The 25506-nt window shown below is 38.7% G+C and overlaps 4 protein-coding genes and 1 long non-coding RNA gene across 5 annotated transcripts in view; 2 read left to right on the top strand and 3 right to left on the bottom strand.

The window, feature by feature from the left end:
- The window catches only part of LOC146451630 (uncharacterized), a 46181-nt gene that overhangs the window by 17682 nt on the left and 2993 nt on the right, over positions 1–25506 (top strand). The gene's annotated exons all lie outside the window — the stretch shown is intronic.
- LOC146451634 (uncharacterized) lies at positions 4026–5315 on the bottom strand. Its single transcript, XM_085098902.1, has 2 exons — positions 5000–5315; positions 4026–4442 (listed from the first exon to the last, which is right to left on the bottom strand). The coding sequence occupies exons 1-2, from the start codon at positions 5018–5020 to the stop codon at positions 4026–4028; spliced, it is 438 nt and encodes a 145-aa protein (XP_084955028.1). The 5' UTR covers positions 5021–5315.
- Positions 14057–16122, top strand: LOC146451633 (uncharacterized). The gene is made up of 2 exons (XR_014859994.1): positions 14057–14215; positions 15357–16122. It is a non-coding gene; the product is annotated as an uncharacterized LOC146451633 (long non-coding RNA).
- LOC146451632 (uncharacterized) lies at positions 14212–19107 on the bottom strand. Its single transcript, XM_085098950.1, has 4 exons — positions 18010–19107; positions 16695–17232; positions 16134–16359; positions 14212–14897 (listed from the first exon to the last, which is right to left on the bottom strand). The coding sequence occupies exons 1-3, from the start codon at positions 18816–18818 to the stop codon at positions 16141–16143; spliced, it is 1566 nt and encodes a 521-aa protein (XP_084955076.1). The 5' UTR covers positions 18819–19107; the 3' UTR covers positions 14212–14897; positions 16134–16140.
- LOC146451631 (uncharacterized) lies at positions 21208–23449 on the bottom strand. Its single transcript, XM_085098698.1, has 2 exons — positions 22551–23449; positions 21208–22001 (listed from the first exon to the last, which is right to left on the bottom strand). The coding sequence occupies exons 1-2, from the start codon at positions 22569–22571 to the stop codon at positions 21585–21587; spliced, it is 438 nt and encodes a 145-aa protein (XP_084954824.1). The 5' UTR covers positions 22572–23449; the 3' UTR covers positions 21208–21584.

Genomic DNA, 25506 nt, shown 5'->3' with positions numbered 1-25506 from the left:
AAACGTTTCACGAATATTTTTATGCACATCCGGAGAAATTTTCCTGTTATCAAATTCTATTTTCAGGTCCCTTTTCTTAAAATTTCTTTTATCGTTTTACTAGGGTCACAAAAGACGACAACAGGTATATACACACGATCATCGATCGAGCGAGTTTTACAGTCGGATTTGCTTTTTGTCAGAAGACTGTAAAGGACACAAGTTTTGATTTTAATGCTGATTGAATTTAACCGGCTGTGAGGTAATGCTTCGGTTAATAGTGAAAACGTACACGCGGACACTTGGATGTGATAACAACGTTTGAAGCTACTGAATCAGCTTCCGTAAAATACAATGAGCTGTCTGGATATGCATCGTCGATCTTAAACGTTGAAAAAAAAAAACCGGAATTTATAAGCAAGTCGGAAAGCCCATCACGTATTGTAAAATTGTGAATCACAGAGTTTGCCAATGCTTATAACACTTTGTCTGCTCTCCGAAACTATACCGGAGTGTTGACACTTCCGAATTTGACCAATGAGAAATAATATTGAAAGCCTGCTTATATCATTGGACATGCGTACGGAACGTTTGTGTGTATTATAGTCATACTACGTCCACACAAAAGCAACAGCACGTAAAATTATGAAGTCAGTCAAGCACATCAGTCTGCACGTGCACAACTCCTCGTCTTAAAAAGAAGTGATATAAATAACTCACGAAAATTGTTTGGACGGGTATCCGGTAAAACTTGTTGACGTCAGTTCGTCCAAATATTTGACCACATTAACAAAAGTGTTAACGTAAGTCTTAAATTAGCTACCAAACGGTGTGCGAATTGATCTGTTACACTGCTACTGAATCGTTTTCTTTTTCTTTTCTTTTTTTTTCGCTTTTGGGGGTACAAAAATTAAGGTAACAGACGAAATAGAGCAGGCATTTTATCGAAATGAATCAGAATACTACGCCGTCTTCCGTTGCGTCTAGTTTTTCTTTCTTTCTTTCGTCTTTTTTCTTTGTTCTAACATTGGTGCACAATTCTGAAACCACTTAGTAGAGACAATCAAAGTAATTGAAATTAAGTCTATTGTCCGGAAACGTTTGCGCAGATTAAACGAGGAATACGTTTTCGTGCGTAGGTTTTAAGTCTTTTAACTGTAAAGCCGATTTGCAGAAAGCCAAAGAACTCAATCGAGACATGGATTTTTTTCTGTCAGTATCAAATCTAACCTCCTACTCACATGTTGGTCTTCGGAGAAAACATCTGGTACATTGGTCCTCAATTCTGACTGGTCAATGTTTTTCATGGGGGCTCAGTGGTGAAGTGGTTAGCACATTGGACGTCAAATCTGAAGGTTGGTCTCTAGAGGACTGGTTCCTGAGACGCCATTATTTTCTAAGGAAAGAAACGTTCCTCCCAGGTGTATAAACATAATAAATTGAACGACTGGTTATGAAACCTTGCCGTGAAAATAATGGTGCTGCAATTTATGTTGTGTTTTAATGTTCACGCTACAGTTGAGAAACTTAACAGGAACGTTTCTAAATAAATGTAAATGTATGAAACATATATTTTGAACTGCGCATGAGAGATCAAATGGAAGAAAAATCCTCGAGTTGCCAAAATAAAGCCTGAAAAAAATTCAGCCTTGAACGGGATTCGAACCCATGACCTGTGCGATGCCGATGCAGTGTTCTACCAACTGAGCTATCAAGCCAACTGGGAGCTGGTCATATTGTGAATTCGTAATACACTCATGAAGGATGAATAAATAAATGTAAATATATGAAACATATATTTTACGAACTCACAATATGACCAGCTCCCAGTTGGCTTGATAGCTCAGTTGGTAGAGCACTGCACCGGCATCGCAGAGGTCATGGGTTCGAATCCCGTTCAAGCCTGAATTTTTTTCAGGCTTTCTTTTCACAACTGCTTAAGTTGCGTAGTAACTGCGAGGATCTTTCTTCTTTTTGAAGGAACGTTTCTATTGTTCAGTCACTTCAACACATTTTAAAATCTATCGTGGTTTGTGCACGTTCATGGCAAGAATACTATAAACAAACACGTATAACAAAGAAGTTTGTCAGGCTTCATAACCATTGCCTTTGATTAACTATAGTATAAATGAGTGTTAGCGATAGAATGCTGGGGACACTGAACTTGCGAGGGACTAGCGTCCCATTCAGCATTACTGTTGTGTGGGTCGCCTGATCGGAGGCTCGTGTGTGATGCCATACTGTTTTATTCTTATTTATATATAAGCCATTTTCCAAGAGCTCCACCCTCTGCTACTGCGTGTAGTGGTTGTAAGCCATAGCTTGTTATCCGGATGTGTGAAACGAGCCACCAAATTCTTCCTGAACTTGATCCTCCGTAGCCTCCCACGCAGTCGTTTTTAGAGGACTCGTATTACCTCCTCTCCACAAGGGGATGTAATACGTGTCCCCTAAAAACGACTGCGTGGGAGGCTAGATCCTCCGGGACACACTATTTCAGCTTCGTAGCTGGCGGTATCACTGGCGTTCTGCGTGCTAATATAAATTCAGGGCACCCAACGGATCGTTTCGCTAAATTATCTGTTCGGAAGGCCCTTATCCCCTACAATTTTCTAAAGGGAATTTTCACCTCCAACGTTCGTGATATGGGAAATTTAAGGCCTAGTGTTTTCGAATTGATAAAAATTTGGTTTCGAGTACTGAAGAAAGGTCAGCTAAAATTTTCGGAAAGGAAATAAGGCACTCCAGATAGCCTACAATAGCGTTTCAAAGGAAAAACTGTCGTTGGGTGCCCCTGATAAATTCAGGTAATGGGCTTCCGGCTCACTTGATACTCTTTTGTGTCACCACTTGACTAAAGTGAGAGCATACGCAAGTGTATGATGTGAACACAAGCAAGTCAGTTTTCCTTGACAACAAGTTTTACATAATTTTGACTTGTTCGTGAAACTTGAATTGAACAAGTTTTCATTTAAGCAGAAAAATTCACTCCCGCCGAGAGACTATAACTGAAGCTGAGAAATGGAGAATTGTTACTCAAAACTTACTTGTGTCCAAGCGGCCTCATGCGAAAGGGTAATTCACGTGACTGACCTCACGTGTCATTCTTAGGGTGCATTCCATTGACCCTATTCCGGAATAGGAATACATACAATGATGACAAGAAATCCCTCATAAGAGGTTTTTGGAGTAACTGGAGTACAAAATGGCTCTTAATTAACATGTGTCAGTAAAAGTTTGCACAAATGTCTTCCCAAATTTACTTAAAAAGAGAAATCTAACAGTTTTTTTCTGCTTATTCTCATTCCAGAATACGGTCAATCGAACGCAACCTTAACCACTTCACGGAATTTTACTGTTCTTGGCGGAACCGAGACTGTAAAAAACTCGTCTACTGGAAATAACCACTAACAAAACAAACTCAGGAAAACTGCGATAATTAACATATTTGTTCTGTTTTGGTTGAGTCGCAACCGCTTACGTAAAATTGTCAAACTACTGACGTCATTTAGTGAAAACGGGTAGTACAACAACTCAAACGGGTCGAGCAACAGAAATACAAAAAAATGAAGTGAAATATACGCTTTTAGATCAATTAAGGACACGATATGTTGAAACACTCTGTGTGAATCTCGTTTATTCTAAAGCGCTCTTTACAAGTTAAATAAATTCGTCTTTAAACTGATACATCTGTAAATAAATAAGTATAAATAAATACATGTAAATTTGGATAGCTTCTCAACAGTTAGTCGGATATGCGTATTATTCACTGAAAGGTCATATGTCTCATAAATAAATCTGCTCATTTTTACTTGTAGTTATATCTTTAACATTTCCTGACGATATCTTTTTCGTTTCTTGCATTATTTATTTATTTATATTATTTTCACGGGTTTCTAAATATATGAAACAAATTATCAATTCTTTTCAAAGAAAACTTTACAGATCATTGCTTATCAAATTGATAAATAAATAAATAAATAAATAAATAAATTCACTGAAAAATAACAAATTTTAAATTTCAAATTTCTGGAGGTAGAGAAAGTTCAGGGATCATAAATGAAGGCCACCGGCAGTTCCACCAAAGTCCATTTCCAAACAGTTTGACCAGTATTCACGTCACACCTCTGCACCAGTGCCCTGTGGTAATATAGCACTGAGCGGCAGTAATGCGCACACTTGGGACACACAGCCTTGGTCAGGAACCGAGGGACACGATCAGGGTTATCATCTTGGGCCCAGCTCCAGGGACACATTGAGTTGCCCGGCATTTGCCTTGTGACGTCACGGCCAACACGGCGGGGAATTCCCAGAGATGACTTCAGGGAGGCAGAAGGTTTCTCCACAAACAGGAAATTCCGACGGAGACGTTTGAGTATCTTGTGAGGTTTAAGACGAACGTCTGGACAAGATATTTGCAGCGACAAAGAAATGACGCTAAGAAACGTCACAACAGCAAACAGCTGAAATAAATAACAAAAAGACATCGGATTTGTAAGTTTCTTTTTAACTGAATACAAACATTACATTGTTATTGTCAAAAACAGAGATACAATGCGAAAAAACAAGTCACAATACAAGGGTAAACCTGTTCTTCTCTTCACACACTAGCGCCTCTGCCTCTGTTTATAGTGGGAACAGTTACTTGCAGTCAAACTGTCAAAACTGGTGGACTGTCAAACGAAGTTAGGTCAATGGCACAAAACAAAACGTAGCTGTTGCGGGACAGGAGTCAATTTTTCTGACGTTGTGCATGACTTGGCACGAGGCGTCAATAAAAGGGGGCAGCGACCATGAAGAAGATCGGCTAAAAATTAAGTCAAGTTCCATAAACTTGATCACACATTAAAATGCCGTCTTTCTGCTTGCGATATCAATACAGAGGGAATTGTCAATGGAAGTGACATTAACATTTTGGACAGTAGATAGCGGGAGTTAGCAAATTGTTTCAGCTTTGGAGATGCCAAACTACACTAAAGCTATACATGTCAAAAGGGAACAAATCTTACTACACTCTTACCTTCTCACAGGACAGTTTCATGATCAATCTTCTTTATAGAGTTGCTACTGTTTTCTAAGCGGTGAGTTTCCACTGCACTGGCTGCTCTCCCATCAGACAAGTATCCTGATTTTATACCGTTTGTTAGCACTGATGTAATTTCACTTAGTTACGCAAATAATGGCAATTGGCTGAAAATGGTTTTTCCCCTTCACTGCCCGAAAGTTACTTTTCCTGCAAAAGTATTTTTCCATTTGATCACAAGATGCAAACACCGTGATTAAATGTATAGACCTTTTAAAAATTTTCCTCAGCGTGTAGTGTCACTTTGTTACAGTAGTAAGGTCATCGTTACAAAAAAAAAACATACAAATATTGTGTCAAGTTAGAAGCTAATTGAGCTGTCTTATGCTGGGTGATCTCTTTCGGTCTCCAAATCTCTTTCGCAGTTCTATTACTTGCTCGTCACATTTGGATAATTATTCACCTTCTGTACGCACTGCTAATATTGTTCACGCGTTGAATATTTGTCAAAACTGCAGACACACAATTTTGGATGTACGTTCGACTGGCCTAATTCTGCCGAAACAAGAGTTCATACCATGATTATTAAATATCACTTATAAGAGCTTTCAAAATACAAAATGGCTCTTGAATATCGTGTGCCAGCTAAATCTTGCAGATAAACCTCGAAACGTTTGCTCTAAACGTGAAATATAGAGGCTATTCCGGTTTATTCTTATTCCGGAATAAAGTCAATCGCCCGCAACCATTATTTAGTTGCGCCATCATTCCATTCTTTGGTGAAATTAGCGCAGTTTTTAACTGAGAATAAGTAAACGTTTTACAAGATATTTTTATGCACATCCGGCCAAATTTTCCTGTCATCAAATTCTATTTTTAGGTTCCTTTTTTTTTAAATTTCTTTTATCGTTCTACTAAGGTCACAAAAGACGACACCAGATATATGCACACAATCATCGATGATCGATTGATTTTTACAATTGGATTTACTTTTTATCAGAAGACTGTAAAGAACACAAATTTTGATTTTAACGCTGATTGAATTTAACCGGCTATGAGGTAATGCTTCGGTTAATAGTGAATACGTACACGCGACAACGTGGATGTGACAACGTTTGAAGCTAATCAGCTTCCGTAAAATACAATGAGCTGTCTGGATATGCATCGTCAATCTTAAAATTGAAAAAAAAAACCGGAACTGATAAGCAAGTCGGAAAGCCCATCACGTATTGTAAAATTACGAATCACAGAGTTTGCCAATGCTTATAACACTTTGACCGATCTCCGAAACTATACCGGAGTGTTGACACTTCCGAATTTGACCAATGAGAAATAATATTGCAAGCCTGCTTAATTCTCGGAGGTGCGTATTTGCGTCCACACTGAAGCAATAGCACGTATATGAAGTCGGTCAACCGCATCAGTGTGCACGCGCACAACTCCTCGGCTTAAAAAAAAATTATATAAATAACTCACGAAAATTGTTTGAAGGGGTATCCGGTGAAACTTGTTGACGTCAGTTCGTCCAAATATTGATCACACTAACAAAAGAGATAACTTAAGTCTAAAATTAGCTACCAAATTGAACCGTTACACTGCTATTGAATTTTTTTCTTTTTCTTTTCTTTGTTTCGCTTTGGGAGTACAAAAGTTAAGGTAACAGACCAAATAGAGCAGGCATTTTCCCGCAATGAATCGGCAGAATACTCCGCCGTCTTCCGTTGCGTCTAGTTTTTCTTTCCATTGTTCAAACATTGGTGCACAATTCTGAAACCACTAAGTAGAAACAATAAAAGAAATTGAAATTAAGTCTATTGTCTGGAAACGTTTGCGCAAATTAAACGAGGAAAATGTTTTCGCGTGCGTAGGTTTTAAGTCTTTTAGCTGTAAAGAGGTTTGCAGAAAGCCAAAGAACTCAAGCGACACAGGGATTTTTTCAGTCAGTATCAAATCTAAACTCCTACTCACATGTTTGTCTTCGGAGAAAACCTCTGGTACATTGGTCCTCAATACTGTCTGGTCAATGTTTTTCATGGGGGCTCAGTGGTGAAGTGGTAAGCACACTGGACTTCAAATCTGAAGGTTGGTCTCTAGAGGACTGGTTCCTGAGACGCCATTATTTTCTAAGAAAGAAAACGTTCCTCCCAGGTGTATAAACATAATAAATTGAGCGAATGGTTATGAAACCTTGCCGTGAAAATAATGGTGCGGCAATTTATGTTGTGTTTTAATGTTCACACTACAGTTGAGAAACTTAACAGGAACGTTTCCATTGGTCATTTACTCCAACACATTTTAAAATCTATTGTGGTTTGTGCACGTTCATTGCAAAAATACTATAAACAAACATGTATAACAAAGAAGTTTGTCACGCTTCATAACCATTACCTTTTATTAACTATAGCATAAATGAGTATTAGCGATAAAATGCTGGAAACATTGAACTTGCGAGGGACTAGCATCTCATTCAGCATTACTGTTAACGTTGTGTGGGTCGCCTGATCGGAGGCTCGTGTGTGATGCCATACTTTTTTATTCTTATTCATAAATTAGCCATTTTCCAAGAGCCCAACCCTCTGCTACTGCGTGTAGTGGTTGTAAGCCGTATCTCGTCATCTGCATGTGTCAAACGAGCTACCAAATTTTTCCTGAAATTGATCCTCCGGGACACACTACTACAGGTACTATTGTCTGCGTGTCAATATAAATTCAGGTAATGGGCTTCTGGCCCAGTTGATACTCTTTTATGTCACCACTTGGCTAAAGTGAGAGCATACGCAAGTGTATGGTGTAAACACAAGCATCCAAGTCAGTTTTCCTTGACAACAAGTTTTACATAATTTTGACTTGTTCGTGAACTTGAAGTGAACAAGTTTTCATTTAACGTTTACATGCAAAAACTGGTGTCCCAATTTTTGAACAAGGAGACTTGTCAAGCAGAAAAATGCACTCTCGCCGCGAGACTATAACTGAAGATGACAAATGGAGAATCGTTAATCAAAACTTGCTTGTGTCTAAGCGGCCTCATACGAAAGAGTAAGTCACGTGACTGACCTTACGTGCCATTTCGATTGACCCTATTCGAGAATAAGAATACATACAATGATGACAAGAAATCCCTCATAAGAGGTTTTTGGAGTTACTGGAGTACAAAATGGCTCTTAATTAACATGTGTCAGTGAAAGTTTGCAGAAAAGTCTTCCCAAATTTACTTAAAAGGGAAATCTAACAGTTATTCCGCTTATTCTCATTCCAGAATACGGTCAATCGAACGCAACCTTAACCACTTCACGGAATTTTACTGTTCTTGGCGGAACCGAGACTATAACCAAATCGTCTACCGCAAATAACCACTAACAAAACAAACTCAGGAAAACTGCGATAATTAACATATTTGTTCTGTTTTGGTTGAGTCGCAACCGCTTATGTAAAATTGACAAACTACTGACGTCATTTAGTGGTAAAGGGAATTAAAAAAAATTCAAACGGGTCGAGCAAGAGAAATACAAAAAAAATGAAGTGAAATATACGCTTTTACATCAATTAAGGACAAGATATGTTGAAACGCTGTGTGTTAGTCTCATTTATTTTAAAGCGCTCTTTACAAGTTAAATAAATTCGTCTTTAAACTGATACATCTGTAAATAAATAAGTATAAATTAATACATGTAAATTTGGATGGCTTCTTAACAGTTGGTGATATGCTTTTTTTTTCACTACTATCGATTACTAGGTCATAGGTCTCATAAATAAATCTGCTCATTTTTACGTAGTTACATCTTTGACATATCCTGACGTTATCTATTTAATTTCTTTCATTATTTTATCATTTATTTATTTATTTCTATTACTCACGGGTTTCTAAAAAATGAAACAAATTATCACTTCTTTTCAAAGAAAACTTTACAGATCATTGATCATCAAATTGATAAATAAATAAAAATAAATAAATAAATAAATAAATTCATGTAAATTTAACACCAAAGAATAACTAATTTCAAATTTCAAATTTCTAGAAGCAGAGAAAGTTCAGGGATCATAAATGAAGGCCACCGGCAGTTCCACCAAAGTCCATTTCCAAACAGTTTGACCAGTATTCACGTCACACCTCTGCACCAGTCCCCTTTGGTGATATAGCACTGAGCGGCAGTAATGGGCACACTTGGGACACACAGCCTTCGTCAGGTACCGAGGGACACGATCAGGGCTATCATCTTGGGCCCAGCTCCAGGGACACATTGAGCTGCCTGGCATTTGCCTTGTGACGTCACGGCCAACACGGCGGGGAATTCCCAGAGATGACTTCAGGGAGGCAGAAGGTTTCTCCACAAACAGGAAATTCCGACGGAGACGTTTGAGTATCTTATGAGGTTTTAGACGGACGTCTGGACAAGAGATTTGAAGCGACAAAGAAATCACGCTAAGGAACGCGACAACAGCAAACACCTGAAATAAATAACAAAAAGACATCGGATTTGCAAGTTTCATTTTAACTGAATACAAACACTACATTGTTATCGTCAAAAACAGAGATACAATACGAAAAACTAGGTTCCAATACAAGTGTAAACCTGTTGTTTTCCTCACACACTAGCGCCTCTGCCTCTGTTTATAGTGGGAACAGTTACTTGCAGTCAAACTGTCAAAACTGGTGGACTGTCAAATCGAAGTTAGGTCCATCGCACAAAGCAAAACGTAGGTGTTGTGGGACAAGAGTCAATCACTCTGGCATTGTGCATTACTGGGCACGAGGCGTCAATAAAAGGGGAAGGGGGCGACCATTAACAAGATCGGCTAAAAGTTAAGTCAAGTTCCATAAACTTGATCACACATCAACATGCCGTCTTTCTACTTGCGATATCAATACAGAGGGTATTATTGATGAATGAAAGTAGCATTATCCTTTGGAAAGTAGATAGCGGGAATTAGCAAATTATTTCAGCTTTGGAGATGCCAAACTACACTAAAGCTATACATGTCAAAACTGAACAAAACTTACTGCAGACTCTTACCTTTCTACAGGACAGTTTCATTATCAATCTTCTTTATAGAGTTGCTACTGTTTTCTAAGCGGTGAGTTTCCACTGCACTGGCTGCTCTCCCATCAGGCAAGTATCCCGATTTTATACCGTTTGTTAGCACTGATGTAATTTCACTTAGTTACCGTAAATGATCTAATAAACGCCGGGGGCGTTTATTGAATTTGAAGGGCTCGAGGGGGGCATTTAAAGGATAAGAGACGTTTAAAAGAGAGAGGCGTTTATTCTAATAAATGTAACATGGTAACCTAAATAAGGTATTATAAAAACCTAAATGACAGAGCTTTAGCAGACTATCAAGTCAAACGTGAAGTAGTCCTTGTAATTCCGGGATGCTACAATGCTAGGACAAGCTGAAAGAAAATTGCTGATATCCTAAGCACGGTGATCAAGAATATTAAAGAGCGGTATCCTCACTTTGAACTGGAAATTGAGCAAGACGCAACTCGCACACCGTTGTTAATTATGCAAGAACGGAAGTAAATTGATTGATCTGTTTCTAGTTTATGTGTGGTTTTTAGGGAAGGGGGGCGTTTATTAGACAGGGGGCGTTTGTTAGATAGGGGCGTTTTATACAAACTTGTCAGCTTATAGGGGCGTTAATTAGATAGGAGGTGTCCATAAGAGAGGGGGCGTTTATTAGATCATTTACGGTACGCAAATAATGGCAATTGCCTGAAAATGGTTTTTCCCCGTCACTACCCGAAAGTTTACTTTTCCTGCAAAAGTATTTTTCCATTTGATCACAGGCTGCAAACACCGTGATTAAATGTATAGACCTTTTAAAAATTTTCCTCAACCTGTAGTGTCACTTTGTTACAGTAGTAAGGTTATCGTTTTAAAACCAAAAAAAAAACACACAAGTATTGTGTCAAGTTAGAAGCTAATTGACTGAACTTTTTTATGCTGGGTGATCTTCCTCGGTCTTCAAATTTTTTCCTGCGGTTCTATTACTTGCTCTTCACATTTGGATAATTATTCATCTCAGTACGCACTGCTAATATTGTTCACGCGTAGAACATTTGTCAAAGCTGCAGACACACAATTTTGGATATGCGTTCAACTGGCCGAATTCTGGAACAAGAGCTCATACCATGAACTGCTAAATATCACTCGGAGCTTCCAAAATACAAAATGGCTCTTAAATATCGTGTGCCAGCTAAATCTTGCAGATTAACCTCGAAACGTTTGCTCTAAACGTAAAAAATAGAGGCTATTCCGGTTTATTCTTAAATTCCGGAATAAAGTCAATCGTTCGCAACCATTATTCAGTTGCGCCATCATTCCATTCTTTGGTGAAATCAACGCAGTTCTTAACTGAGAATAAGTAAACGTTTCACGCAGAGATATTTTTATGCACATCCGGCCAAATTTTCCTGTTATCAAATTCTATTTTCAGGTCCCTTTTCTTAAAATTTCTTTTATTGTTTTACTAGGGACACCAGATATATGCACACGATCATCGATGGAGCGAGTTTTACAGTTGGGTTTGCTTTTTATCAGAAGACTGTAAAGAACACAAGTTTTGATTTTAACGCTGATTGAATTTAACCGACGCTGAGGCAATGCTTCGGTTAATTGTGAATACGTACACACGGCAACGTGGATGTGACAACGTTTGAAGCTAATCAGCTTCCGTAAAATACAATGAGCTGTCTGGATATGCATCGTCGATCTTAAACGTTGCAAAAAGAACCGGAACTGATAAACAAGTCGGAAAGCCCATCACGTATTGTAAAATTACGAATCACAGAGTTTGCCAATGCTTATAACACTTTGTCTGATCTCCGAAACTTTTCCGGAGTGTTGACACTTCCGAATTTGACCAATGAGAAATAATATTGAAAGCCTGCTTATATCATTGGACATGCGTACGGAACGTTTGTGTGTATTATAGTCATACTACGTCCACACAAAAGCAACAGCACGTAAAATTATGAAGTCAGTCAAGCACATCAGTCTGCACGTGCACAACTCCTCGTCTTAAAAAGAAGTGATATAAATAACTCACGAAAATTGTTTGGACGGGTATCCGGTAAAACTTGTTGACGTCAGTTCGTCCAAATATTGACCACACTAACAAAAGTGTTAACGTAAGTCTGAAATTAGCTACCAAACGGTGTGCGAGTTGATCTGTTACACTGCTACTGAATCGTTTTCTTTTTCTTTTCTTTTTTTTCGCTTTTGGGGGTACAAAAATTAAGGTAACAGACGAAATAGAGCAGGCATTTTACCGAAATGAATCAGAATACTACGCCGTCTTCCGTTGCGTCTAGTTTTTCTTTCCATTGTTCAAACATTGGTGCACAATTCTGAAACCACTTAGTAGAAACAATCAAAGTAATTGAAATTAAGTCTATTGTCCGGAAACGTTTGCGCAGATTAAACGAGGAATACGTTTTCGTGCGTAGGTTTTAAGTCTTTTAACTGTAAAGCCGATTTGCAGAAAGCCAAAGAACTCAAGCGACACATGGATTTTTTTCTATCAGTATCAAATCTAACCTCCTACTCACATGTTTGTCTTCGGAGAAAACCTCTGGTACATTGGTCCTCAATTCTGACTGGCCAATGTTTTTCATGGGGGCTCAGTGGTGAAGTGGTTAGCACATTGGACGTCAAATCTGAAGGTTGGTCTCTAGAGGACTGGTTCCTGAGACGCCATTATTTTCTAAGAAAAGAAACGTTCCTCCCAGGTGTATAAACATAATAAATTGAGCGACTGGTTATGAAACCTTGCCGTGAAAATAATGGTGCTGCAATTTATGTTGTGTTTTAATGTTCACGCTACAGTTGAGAAACTTAACAGGAACGTTTCTAAATAAATGTAAATATATGAAACATATATTTTGAACTGCGCATGAAAGATCAAATGGGAGAAAGATCCTCGAGTTGCGAAAATAAAGCCTGAAAAAAATTCAGGCTTGAACGGGATTCGAACCAATGACCTCTGCGATGCCGATGCAGTGTTCTACCAACTTAGCTATCAAGCCAACTGGGTATGAAGCGTTATTAGGGTCATTATTCAATTGCAAATCCTGTTATGATGCTCTATTGAATTATGTTATGGCATTCTGCATTACATTTTCGGTTCTCAAATTAATCTCCTGCAAGCTGCTAAATTATGCTCTGATATTCTGCATTATGTTTTCGACATTCGAATTATGATTTGACCTTTCTGATAATGTCTTGTCATTTTGCATTATATTCTGCAAGCTGCTAAATTATGTTTTGGTATTTTGCATTATGCTTTCTATATTCCAATTATGTTTTGAAATTTGACACAGTGTCTTGTCATTTTGCATTATATTTTTGATATTCGAATTATGTTTTGACATTTTACACCATGTCTTGTCATTTTCCATTACATTTTCGACTTTCGAATTATGTTCGGCTGTTGGACTGGTGCCTAGCAGCGGGAAAACTACGAGGAACCCTGGGACGAGCAAAGTTCCCGCCCTCTATAATTTATGTTAATTATTACCAAGTCTGATGCATCGTGAAATCAAAATGGCGGAAGATGGAAACTCGAAGAGAAGAGCTGAAGGAGACGATCAAGCGAGCAAAAGCGCAAAAGCTATACGTCTTCTTAGGGAGGTGACCACGTTGTTGTCAGAAGAGGAAGCGAAAGAAACGCTAGGCGCGGAAGAGACAACTCAGCGGAGAGGAGCTTCGAACGCAAACGCCATATTGAATGACTTCCGAAGTATTTTTGCTCCATACCAAGCTACTCAAGCTGTACATCGTGCGCCTCTTGTGTCAACCTTTCAGTCGAAAAACAGGTCTTCCCACCCAAAACAAAAGCGTGGTGTATTCTTCCAACCGAAGGATACATGGACCCACGAATTTTTCTGTTTATCACAGAAAATTCAGGACCGGGTCTGGCAAATTCGAACTACAAGCCGCCGGACTAGGACGTAGAAAAATTTGCTTTCATTCGAAGGCAAATTTTGCCGAATTTAGTAAAAGGTTGGAAGAGGAATATCCCAAGCTGAAGTCAGCGGGTGGATTCGTGCTAATGAGGACAGGTGTCCACGGCAATAACTGCCTTGCTACAATTACGCCGCCAGGAAGTGGTTATTCAGTTCCGTTTTTGAGGGAGTGCTCAGGATTGGGTCAAGCCACGGCCTACATCAGACCTTTACAACGCGATTTGGATACAACCCCTGTGTCTGAGGTGAGGTTTTTAGCTTACTTTTGTGGTTTGATCATTATCATTATCATTTGTACATAGTTCTGGTTGTAGTTGCAATTAAGGACGGTGCCTACTAATAACGAAGTATTTTTGTGCGGTTTATGACTGTGCGGAAAAAGCAGATCTTAGGAAGGCCTATTGGAATCCAAAAAGAAAATTGGGGGTAGCCACGCATTTTTCAGAGATAATTGAGCAATAATATCTCTAAAAATCGCCAAAATATGAAGCAATGTATGGGATTTTTTCCTAAATTGAAGCTTAATTATCTCTGAAAAATGCATGGTTACCCCCAATTTTCTTTTGAGATACCAAAAGCGTTTGCTAAGTTCTGCTTTCTCCGCATAGTTTTAAACCGCGCAAAAATATTCCTGTATTAGCAGGCACCACCCATAGGAAACCCGAGTATTTCGAGATGCGCAGAACGTATGCGCAGTAACAATAGTAGGCACCGTCCTTAATGGATATCCGCGTACACATGTACCGATATCTTTATATTATATACAATGTAATCAGGGCTTTTGTTAGAGCCAGGACACCAGGACCCTACTCTGTCATTTCAATTTTTTTCCTGGCTATTTAAGGCTTCGACTAATTGAGGCTGTGCTAAAGTATTTGAGTAAATGGGCAGAAGTGGCTTGCAATGCACCCTTTGAATTCAATGGACCTGTGGAAATACAAATGGGATAAAGATGTGATCATTGCAGTGGTAATCATTGTGTGTTCCTTTCACAGAGTGGTTGATGGGCTCAATATGTATTCCTTTCCACATCTGGTTCATCATAGCTCAGTTGGTAGAGTATTGCAGTGTGAAGGCATAGGCTAGGAGTTTGATTCCCAATGAAGTTCTGAATTTTCTTTGGGTTGGGGGGGGGGGGTGGGGGGTGAGGGCTAATTCACAATTACTTAAATTAAGCTACTTCAACTGTGATAATCGCATTTGCATTCCGCAATGCACCTTTTGGGCCTTAAAAATGAAAATTGCCTGAAAGAGGCCCCATACCCCTGGCAGTGGTTTACATTTGAAAGAGAAGCAATGGCACAAGTTTCTTTGAGTTTCTCATAAATTCGAGTGGTTGTCAAGTAGGAATCCAAACATAATAATATTCATCTTGTCTCTCCTCAGAACATATCCCAGCACTGGGTGGAGATGTTCCAGTTTTAAATCTTTTGCTGAAGTTCACAACTACGCATCTTCATGTTCCACCAACTGGTCTCAAGAGAAAAATTTCTGTAGAATTTTTGCGGCCTAACGCGAGCTTACCAGATGCAAAGGCTTGTTTCAATATTTTGTTACTGCCAACAATACACAGCAATACAGAGGAATTCAGCAAAGCCATGTTAACTTCGCTGTGCCATGCTTCTTGCTCCTTTGCTGCTGGTGTCTAGTTTATTGAAACTATTATCTAATAGTTTGTTGTTGTGTTAGTTATTTTCCTTGGGAGGAAGCCAAGAGGGCATATGCTAGACAAAAAGTTCAAGTTCTGTTCATAGCAACTTCAAGTGCACTTCACCCAAAATATTTTCCGGCTGCTACCTATTGCAACAGCTATTCCAAAACCATTTAGCCTTAAAGTACTTTTTTTCCAAAGAAGAAGAAAGCATCATTTAATGCACACTTGGTACACAAAGGGTGTGTGAATATCTTCGTGATTTGAGCAGAATTTCTTTGCATTCATGCTGTCAAGTCAAGAAAAGGGCCATGATCCTCACCACCTTGTGCATCTTGTGACAGATGGCTACAGCTGTACAAAGTTGAAATTTTATTTATATTTTGGGTTAGGTGCACTTAAAATTGAAAGTTCAAAATCTAGGTGTACAGAGACAGACCTGTTCACTCCTGAAGTATATTGGGCCATCCTTTTTGTTTTAGGCCTAAGACAAGAGACATTGAACACCTAACCTAGTTATCAATAGTTTGCTGTTTTTGTATGTACGAAAGACAGTGCTTCAAGGTATATGTCTACTCCGTACTCTTCACTATCACGCAATGGATCAATCAAAGTTTTGAGTGATTCATAATCAGCTGCCTGAAGAGGATTACTTGTGATAGGAACTTCCACTGCTTCTTGATCATCGGTTGGGTTGAGTGGTGCAGGACCATCCCAATCAACGCCATAGTAATCCCCCTTTAATAGATAAAGAAGTCAATAAATATACCATGACGAGGTAATTAAATATACCAGCTCATTGAATCCACAAACATTAATTGGTGTTCTAATAGATCTACTAAAATAATCTTTTGACCCCCTCTCCCTCTCCTTCTCCCTGTGTAACTGGACATGTTAACATATACAAGTCAAAAGTGGGTATAGGTGATGCGTTTGGGATGTAGAACAAATGTTTATTCTAGGCTACCATGCTTGTTGCAGACTATTGTAGCAGTATTTGGCTCATCACTTTCAATACAAGCATCACTACTTTAAATGAAAGTATACCACAATCCTGACAAAACGCAACCCACCTGATTCCAGAAATCATCAATTCCTCTGTTTGAAGCGGTAACAGTACCAGAGATCCACAACTGCCAAGGAGACTTTCCCCGCTCTGTAGATAGGGGGGCCCTGTTATGTCCCCCAGCAAATATTTGCAGGTTCCTGTTAATTCTTGGAACATAGGCAAAGTGAAGGGCAAACAAGTGAAGCTCATTAGAGGGATCAAGCATTCCACATTGTTCCATGTCATAGAAGAGGTGATAAAAGATGTGGAGACAACCAGAGAACAGGTCTCTCCAGAGACGTTCGATTCTCTGGTTGTGAACGCTGCGGCCAGCGATGTGACTTCCTCTATTAGGCCCCCTGAGAGGGTGACTCAGCATATAGCGTGCAACTTCTACATTCTCACCACCCTTGTCTGACCTTACTCTCGAAAGTAAACCAAAACTGCCAACGGCAGTGAGAAAATAGTCATGAACTGTACTTGAACAATTGTTTGTGCTGCATCTCAAGTAAACAATCATCCTTGAGAACCCATCAATACCCCCGTGGATGACAAATCTCCATCTGCATGTTAAAAATATTTTAAAATAACTACAATTGAGTACAACATTCACAATCAGGCTTAAAAACCTTATAGCTGTGTATCTGTGTATCAAAATCTTTTTAATGTGGGAAAAAGTAGGGGGTGGATTGGTTGGGAGTGGGGTTCTTCGTTTATTGGACAGATACTTACCCTACTTGGAAAAGAGAATTACCCTGACGATGTTTAAGACAAAAATCAAACAACTTTTGTTGTCCGATTTTGATACCGGCTTGTTTAGGATAATTTATTGAACCCAAAGCTATACCCTGACTACACTGTTCAAGACAAAGTGATAAAATCAATTATTATGTTGAAGACAAAAATCCTGAAAAAACATTCCCTGACTTGCCATACATCCCCCTATTTTTTTTAGCCCTTATAAGGGTGTAACCAACCCCTCCTGAGGGAATAAATCCTGCAAACAGACTTATTAAAATCGAAAAAAGAAATCTCAAATCTTTATTTTAACACGGTAAAAATTCATCAGGGTTTTGTTACATATGAAGTTTAAAGAACATAACCATATTTATAATGATAAATACATACATCTAAAGAGTCTCTTAAAAAATACTACTCACAATTACACTAAACCATACCTGGAATGCCGAGTATCTAACTTAATTAACTAAAATGAGAAATCCTGCTTGTAGTTAACAGTAGGAGTTAAAAGTAGTAGGCTTGTACTATCATTAGGTCTGTGTTTTCTAGACACTCCAAGGGTGTTCTGACTTCAGAATATGCAACAAACGGTGCTGTACCTTATCAATTTATGATTCCCATCTATGTGCCAAAGGGCAAGAGGGCCAGGAACTTGATACTGCCTTCGGCGTACAGCTCGTAGCTCAAGTGCTCTAAGTAGTACACCGTCAGGATTAACTCTTCTCATGCTCTCCCTGATGCGGTTTTGTTGAATTCTATAACCAGCATTGTGCAACAGGCCAGTCATCCTCTTGTACCCACTGTTAGGGAATTCTCTCATTAACCTCTCGACAATTAGATCTAGATCGTTATCAGAAAAGTCTGAATACCTCTGTCTGACATAGGATTCATATTCACGCATTCTCCGTTTCACCGTACTTTCACTTACACAGAGCATCGAGGCAATTTCCACGGACGTAAACTTCATATCTAAAAGAAACTCGAGTTTATCCTTTGAAATAGAATAGCGAGGTCTTCCCCGTTGACCAGTGAGCATAACCTCTGCTTGAATTGGAACACTCGAGTTGCGACAATCATCCTTATTCGTCGCTAGCAGAACTGCAACTTGGTGAAGGCGGTTCATAACTGCCTCTCCAGATGGAATGTGGTCAACGTAACGAACAACTGCACTATACAACCAATCAAGGCGAAATTGTGCTACATCATCCTCACAAAAATTGCCTTGTTCCACCAAAAGGATGAGGTCTCTCACACATTTGCTTAGTTCGCTAGATATTGACTGGGCCGCCATGTTGAAAAGGTTGTTTACTCGTCCCAGGGTTCCTCGTAGTTTTCCCGCTGCTAGGCACCAGTCCAACAGCCGAACATAATTCGAAAGTCGAAAATGTAATGGAAAATGACAAGACATGGTGTAAAATGTCAAAACATAATTCGAATATCAAGAATATAATGCAAAATGACAAGACACTGTGTCAAATTTCAAAACATAATTGGAATATCGAAAGCATAATGCAAAATACCAAAACATAATTTAGCAGCTTGCAGAATATAATGCAAAATGACAAGACATTATCAAAAAGGTCAAATCATAATTCGAATGTCGAAAACATAATGCAGAATATCAGAGCATAATTTAGCAGCTTGCAGGAGATTAATTTGAGAACCGAAAATGTAATGCAGAATGCCATAACATAATTCAATAGAGCGTCATAACAGGATTTGCAATTGAATAATGACCCTAATAACGCTTCATAACTGGGAGCTGGTCATATTGTGAATTCGTAATACACTCATGAAGGATGAATAAATAAATGTAAATATATGAAACATATATTTTACGAACTCACAATATGACCAGCTCCCAGTTGGCTTGATAGCTCAGTTGGTAGAGCACTGCACCGGCATCGCAGAGGTCATGGGTTCGAATCCCGTTCAAGCCTGAATTTTTTTCAGGCTTTCTTTTCACAACTGCTTAAGTTGCGTAGTAACTGCGAGGATCTTTCTTCTTTTTGAAGGAACGTTTCTATTGTTCAGTCACTTCAACACATTTTAAAATCTATCGTGGTTTGTGCACGTTCATGGCAAGAATACTATAAACAAACACGTATAACAAAGAAGTTTGTCAGGCTTCATAACCATTGCCTTTGATTAACTATAGTATAAATGAGTATTAGCGATCAAATGCTGGGGACACTGAACTTGCGAGGGACTAGCGTCCCATTCAGCATTACTGTTGTGTGGGTCGCCTGATCGGAGGCTCGTGTGTGATGCCATACTGTTTTATTCTTATTTACATATAAGCCATTTTCCAAGAGCTCCACCCTCTGCTACTGCGTGTAGTGGTTGTAAGCCATAGCTTGTTATCCGGATGTGTCAAACGAACCACCAAATTCTTCCTGAACTTGATCCTCCGTAGTCTCCCACGCAGTCGCTTTTAGAGGACTCTTATTACCTCCTCCCCACAAGGGGATGTAATACGAGTACCCTAAAAGCGACTGCGTGGGAGGCTAGATCCTCCGGGACACACTACTTCAACTTCGTAGCTGGCGGTATCACTGGCGTTCTGCGTGCCAATATAAATTCAGGGCACCCAACGGATCGTTTCGCTAAATTATCTGTTCGGAAGGCTCTTATCCCCTACAAATTTCTAAAGGGAATTTTCACCTCCAGCGTTCGTGATATGGGAAATTTAAGGCCTAGTGTTTTCGGATTGATAAAAATTTGGTTTCGAGAACTGAAGAAAGGTCAGCTAAAATTTTCGGAAAGGAAATAAGGCACTCCAGATAGCCTACAATAGCGTTTCAAAGGAAAAACTGTCGTTTGGTGCCCCTGATAAATTCAGGTAATGGGCTTCCGGCTCAGTTGATACTCTTTTGTGTCACCACTTGACTAAAGTGAGAGCATACGCAAGTGTATGATGTGAACACAAGCAAGTCAGTTTTCCTTGACAACAAGTTTTAGATAATTTTGACTTGTTCGTGAACTTGAATTGAACAAGTTTTCATTTAACGTTTACATGCAAAAACTGGTGTCCCAGTATTTGAACAAGGAGATTTGTCAAGCAGAAAAATTCACTCCCGCCGCGAGAATATAACTGAAGAAGACAAATGGAGAATTGTTAATCAAAACTTGCTTGTGTCTAAGCGGCCTCATGCGAAAGAGTAAGTCACGTGACTGACCTCACTTGCCATTCTTAGGGTGTGTTCGATTGACTCTATTCCAGAATAGGAATACATACAATGAAGACAAGAAATCCCTCATAAGAGGTTTTTGGAGTTACTGGAGTACAAAATGGCTCTTAATTAACATGCGTATGTGAAAGTTTACAGAAATGTCTTTCCAAATTTACTTAAAAGAGAAATCTAACAGTCATTCCGCTTATTCTCATTCCAAATAGGGTCAATCGAACGCAACCTTAACCACTTCACGGAATTTTACTGTTCTTGGTGGAACCGAGACTGTAAACAAATCGTCTACTGCAAATAACCACTAACAAAACCAACTCAGGAAAACTGCGATAATTAACATATTTGTTCTGTTTGGGTTGAGTCGCATCCGCTTACGTAAAATTGTCAAACTACTGACGTCATTTAATGATAAAGGGTAGTAAAACAACTCAAACGGGTCGAGCAACGGAAATACAAAAAAATGAAGTGAAATATACGCTTTTAGATCAATTAAGAACACGACATGTTGAAACACTCTGTGTGAATCTCGTTTATTCTAAAGCGCTCCTCACAAGTTAAATAAATTCGTCTTTAACTGATACATCTGTAAATAAATAAGTATAAATAAATACATGTAAATTTGGATGGCTTCCCAACAGTTGGTCGTATATGCGTATTTTTTCACTACTAGGTCATAGATCTCATAAATAAATCTGCTCGTTTTTGCATAGTTATATCTTTGACATATCCTGACGATAACTATTTTATTTCTTTCATTACTTTATCATTTAGTTATTTCTATTATTTTTACGGGTTTCAAAAAAATGAAACAAATTATCACTTCTTTTCAAAGAAAACTTTACAGATCATTGCTCATCAAATTGATAAATAAATAAATAAATAAATAAATAAATAAATAAATAAATAAATAAATAAATACATTTATGTAAATTTAACACCGAAGAATAACAGATTACAAATTTCAAATTTCTAGAAGCAGAGAAAGTTCAGGGATCATAAATGAAGGCCACCGGCAGTTCTACCAAAGTCCATTTCCAAACAGTTTGACCAGTATTGACGTCACACCTCTGCACCAGTCCCCTGTGGTGATATAGCACTGAGCGGCAGTAATGCGCACACTTGGGACACACAGCCTTGGTCAGGAACCGAGGGACACGATCAGGGTTATCATCTTGGGCCCAGCTCCAGGGACACATTGAGCTGCCCGGCATTTGCCTTGTGACGTCACGGCCAACACGGCGGGGAATTCTCAGAGATGACTTCATGGAGGCAAAAGGTTTCTCCACAAACAGGAAATTCCGACGAAGACGTTTGAGCAGCTTGTGAGGTTTTAGACGGACTTCTGTACAAGATATTTGCAGCGACAAAGAAATGACGCTAAGAAACGTCACAACAGCAAACAGCTGAAATAAATAACAAAAAGACATCGGATTTGTAAGTTTCTTTTTAATTGAATACAAACACTAAATTGTTATCGTGAAAAACGGAGATAAAATACAAAAAAACACTTTAAACCTGTTGTTCTTCTCACACCCCTACGCCCCTGCCTCTATTTATAGTGGGAACAGTTACTTGCAGTAACACTGCCAAAACTGGTGGACTGTCAAAACGAGGTTAGGTCAATGGCACAAAACAAAACGTATGTGCATTTTGCGGGAAAAGAATCAATCATTCCGGCATTGAGCATAACTGGGCACAAGGCTTCAACAAAAGGGGCTACGGCCATGAACAAGATCGGTTAAAAATTAAGTCAAGTTCCATAAACTTGATCACACATTAACATGCCTTCTTTCTACTTGCGACATTAATACAAAGGGAATTGTCAATGAAAGTGACATTAACATTTGGAAAGTAGATAGCGGGAATTAGCAAATTATTTCAGCTTTGGAGATGCCAAACTACACTGAAGCTATACATGTCAAAACTGAACAAATCTTACTGCAGACTCTTACCTTCTCACAGGACAGTTTCATGATCAATCTTCTTTATAGAGTTGCTACTATTTTCTAAGCAGTGAGTTTCCACTGCGCTAGCTGCTCTCCCATCAGGCAAGGATCCTGATTTTATACCGTTTGTTAGCACTGATGTAATTTTACTTAGTTACGCAAATAATGGCAATTTCCTGAAAATGGTTTTTCCCCGTCACTACCCGAAAGTTACTTTTCCTGCAAAAGTATTTTTCCATTTGGTCACAAGCTGCAAACATCGTGATTAAATGTATAGACCTTTTATCCTTAACGTGTAGTGTCACTTTGTTACAGTAGTAAGGTCATCGTTACAAAACAAAACAAAAAAACCCACAAATATTGTGTCAAGTTAGAAGCTAATTTAACTGTTTTACACTGGGTGATCCCTCTCGGTCTCCAAATCTCTTCCGCAATTCTATTACTTGCTCGTCACATTTGGATAATTATTCATCTCAGTACGCACTGCTAATATTGTTCACACGTAGAGCATTTGTCAAAACCGCAGACACAATTTTGGATATGCGTTCGACTGGCCTAATTCTGGAACAAGAGTTCATACCATGATTACTAAATATCGCTCATAAGAGCTTTCAAAATACAAAATGGCTCTTGAATATCGTGTGCCAGCTCAATTTTGCAGATGAAGCTCCAAACGTTTGCTCTAAACGTGAAATATAGAGGCCATTCCGATTTATTCTTATTCCGGAATAAAGTCAATCGCCCGCAACCATCACTTAGTTACGCCACCAGTCCGTTATTTGGTGAAATCAACGCAATTGTTAACTGAGAATAAGTAAACGTTTTACAAGATATTTTTATGCACATCCGGCCAAATTTTCCTGTTATCAAATTCTATTTTAAGTTCCATTTTTTTTAAATTTCTTTTATCGTTTTACTAGGTTCACAAAAGACGACACCAGATATATGCACACGATCATCGATGGAGCGAGTTTTACAGTTGGTTTGCTTTTTATTAGAAGACTTATTAAAGAACACAAGTTTTGATTTTAACGCTGATTGAATTTAACTGGCTGTGAGGTAATGCTTCGGTTAATAGTTTAAAACGTACACGCGTCAACGTGGATCAGTGACAACGTTTGAAGCTAATCAGCTTCCGTAAAATACAATGAGCTGTCTGGATATGCATCGTCGATCTTAAACGTTGAAAAACAAAACCGGAACTTATAAGCAAGTCGGAAAGCCCATCACGTATTGTAAAATTGTGAATCACAGAGTTTAATTTGCCAATGCTTATAACACTTTGTCTGATCTCCGAAACTATACCGGAGTGTTGACACTTCCGAATTTGACCAATGAGAAATAATATTGTCGTTGCGTCCACACCGAGAAGCAACAGCCTGTATTTGAAGTCCGTCAAGCACATCAGTGTACCCGTGCACAACTCCTCGTCTTAAAAAACATTTATATAAATAACTCACGAAAATTGTTTGGACGGGTATCCGGTGAAACTTGTTGACGTCAGTTCGTCCAAATATTGATCACACTAACAAAAGTGATAACTAAGTCTAAAATTAGCTACCAAACGGTGTGCGAATTGAACTGTTACACTGCATGCTATCTAATTGTTTTTGTTTTTCATTTTTCGCTTTGAGGGTACAAAAATTAAGGTAACTGACGAAATAGAGCAGGCATTTTACCGCAATGAATCGGCAGAATACTCCGCCGTCTTCCGTTGCGTCTAGTTTTTCTTTTCATTGTTCAAACATTGGTGCACAATTCTGAAACCACTAAGTAGAAACAATCAAAGTACTTGAAATTAAGTCTATTGTCCTGAAACGTTTGCGCAGATTAAAGGAGGAAAAATGTTTTCGTGCGTAGGTTTTAAGTCTTTTAACTGTTTACAGGTAGTTTTCTGTAAATTCGCTTCATCAACCGGAACTTATTCAGCTGTCTAAATCGGAAAATGACAAACTGAAGTTTCGTGCTATAAAGAGGGAAAGTACTAGTACGATCCAATAGCGATAGTTTAGCTGACACTCACATGCAATCGACGGTCTACAACAGAACAGAAATGAAGTGATCGGCTTAGTTTTATTCACAAAAAATCAACAACAACGCAGCAGGTGAAGCGCTGATCAAAGATTTAATATACGAGAAACTATCGCAGTTGCGAAAACAAAAACTAAAAAAAAAATATATATATATATATATACCCTTTTTACATAACATACTAACATACTGGCCCCAGTTGTTCAAAGGGCGGATAATTTTATCCACTGGATAGTTCGCTATCCGGCAGATAAAATGTGTGCAAGATTTTCCCGATAATGCTATAATTTGAGAATAGAGTAAAAACATATGTCAAATTTAAGAATGGCATTGTGTGGAGAACTTGCCAAAAGCATTGGTTGGAGTACATTTGCTCAGCTGGATAGTGACTTATCCAGTGGATAAAGTTATGCGCTCTGTGAACAACCGGGGCCTGGTCTTTACATTCGGAGTGTGAAGTGATTTTGTAAGGCGAAATTTGATTTTGGTCACTGTAAGGGCTTAAAGGGTTAATTGCAATACTGTTTATATTTTTTAAATTTATTGATTCCAACTTTTCAATTTTTTTCGTTAACTGCCGTTTATAAATTTTATTCAAGTAGTAGTTCACTGATCCAAGTGTCTGCGCAAGATGCAGCGCTTCTCAATGGTTTGTCGCTGTGGACTTAATTGCTGCTTGCAATCAATGAATCTTCACACTCTACAACTATTGCATAGTTTACAGTTTTAAAAACGAGTAATCAGATCACGTAGGTGTCTTCTTTTGTGTGGAAGTTTTTTTGCTTTATATAATGACAGAATTTATTTCTGTTATGCATACTGTCGGTAATGACGTAGAAAGCTGACGTAAACGGGCAAAATTTGATTAGACGTTGCCACTTTGAGTTGCCTGATGAGTGACAACTCTGTCACGAGGCATCTCTCTGTCACG

Source organism: Pavona decussata, unplaced genomic scaffold (genome assembly GCF_977016875.1).
Source record: "Pavona decussata unplaced genomic scaffold, jaPavDecu1.1 SCAFFOLD_386, whole genome shotgun sequence".
Classification (NCBI taxonomy): Eukaryota; Metazoa; Cnidaria; class Anthozoa; order Scleractinia; family Agariciidae; genus Pavona; species Pavona decussata.
This window is presented reverse-complemented; position numbering and strand designations above follow the sequence as displayed.

What these genes read in the sequence shown, in the direction of transcription:
- LOC146451634 (XM_085098902.1), bottom strand. Translation starts at nt 5,020, where the DNA reads ATGAAACTGTCCTGTGAGAAG. An exon ending in TGAAACTGTCCTGTGAGAAG is followed by an intron (nt 4,443 to 4,999) that starts GTAAGAGTGTAG and finishes TATTTATTTCAG; the next exon opens with CTGTTTGCTGTTGTGACGTT.
- LOC146451632 (XM_085098950.1), bottom strand. Translation starts at nt 18,818, where the DNA reads ATGTCTTGTCATTTTCCATTACATTTTCGACTTTCGAATTATGTTCGG. An exon ending in GGGAATCATAAATTGATAAG is followed by an intron (nt 17,233 to 18,009) that starts GTACAGCACCGT and finishes TTTAACATGCAG; the next exon opens with ATGGAGATTTGTCATCCACG. An exon ending in TTGATGATTTCTGGAATCAG is followed by an intron (nt 16,360 to 16,694) that starts GTGGGTTGCGTT and finishes TATCTATTAAAG; the next exon opens with GGGGATTACTATGGCGTTGA.
- LOC146451631 (XM_085098698.1), bottom strand. Translation starts at nt 22,571, where the DNA reads ATGAAACTGTCCTGTGAGAAG. An exon ending in TGAAACTGTCCTGTGAGAAG is followed by an intron (nt 22,002 to 22,550) that starts GTAAGAGTCTGC and finishes TATTTATTTCAG; the next exon opens with CTGTTTGCTGTTGTGACGTT.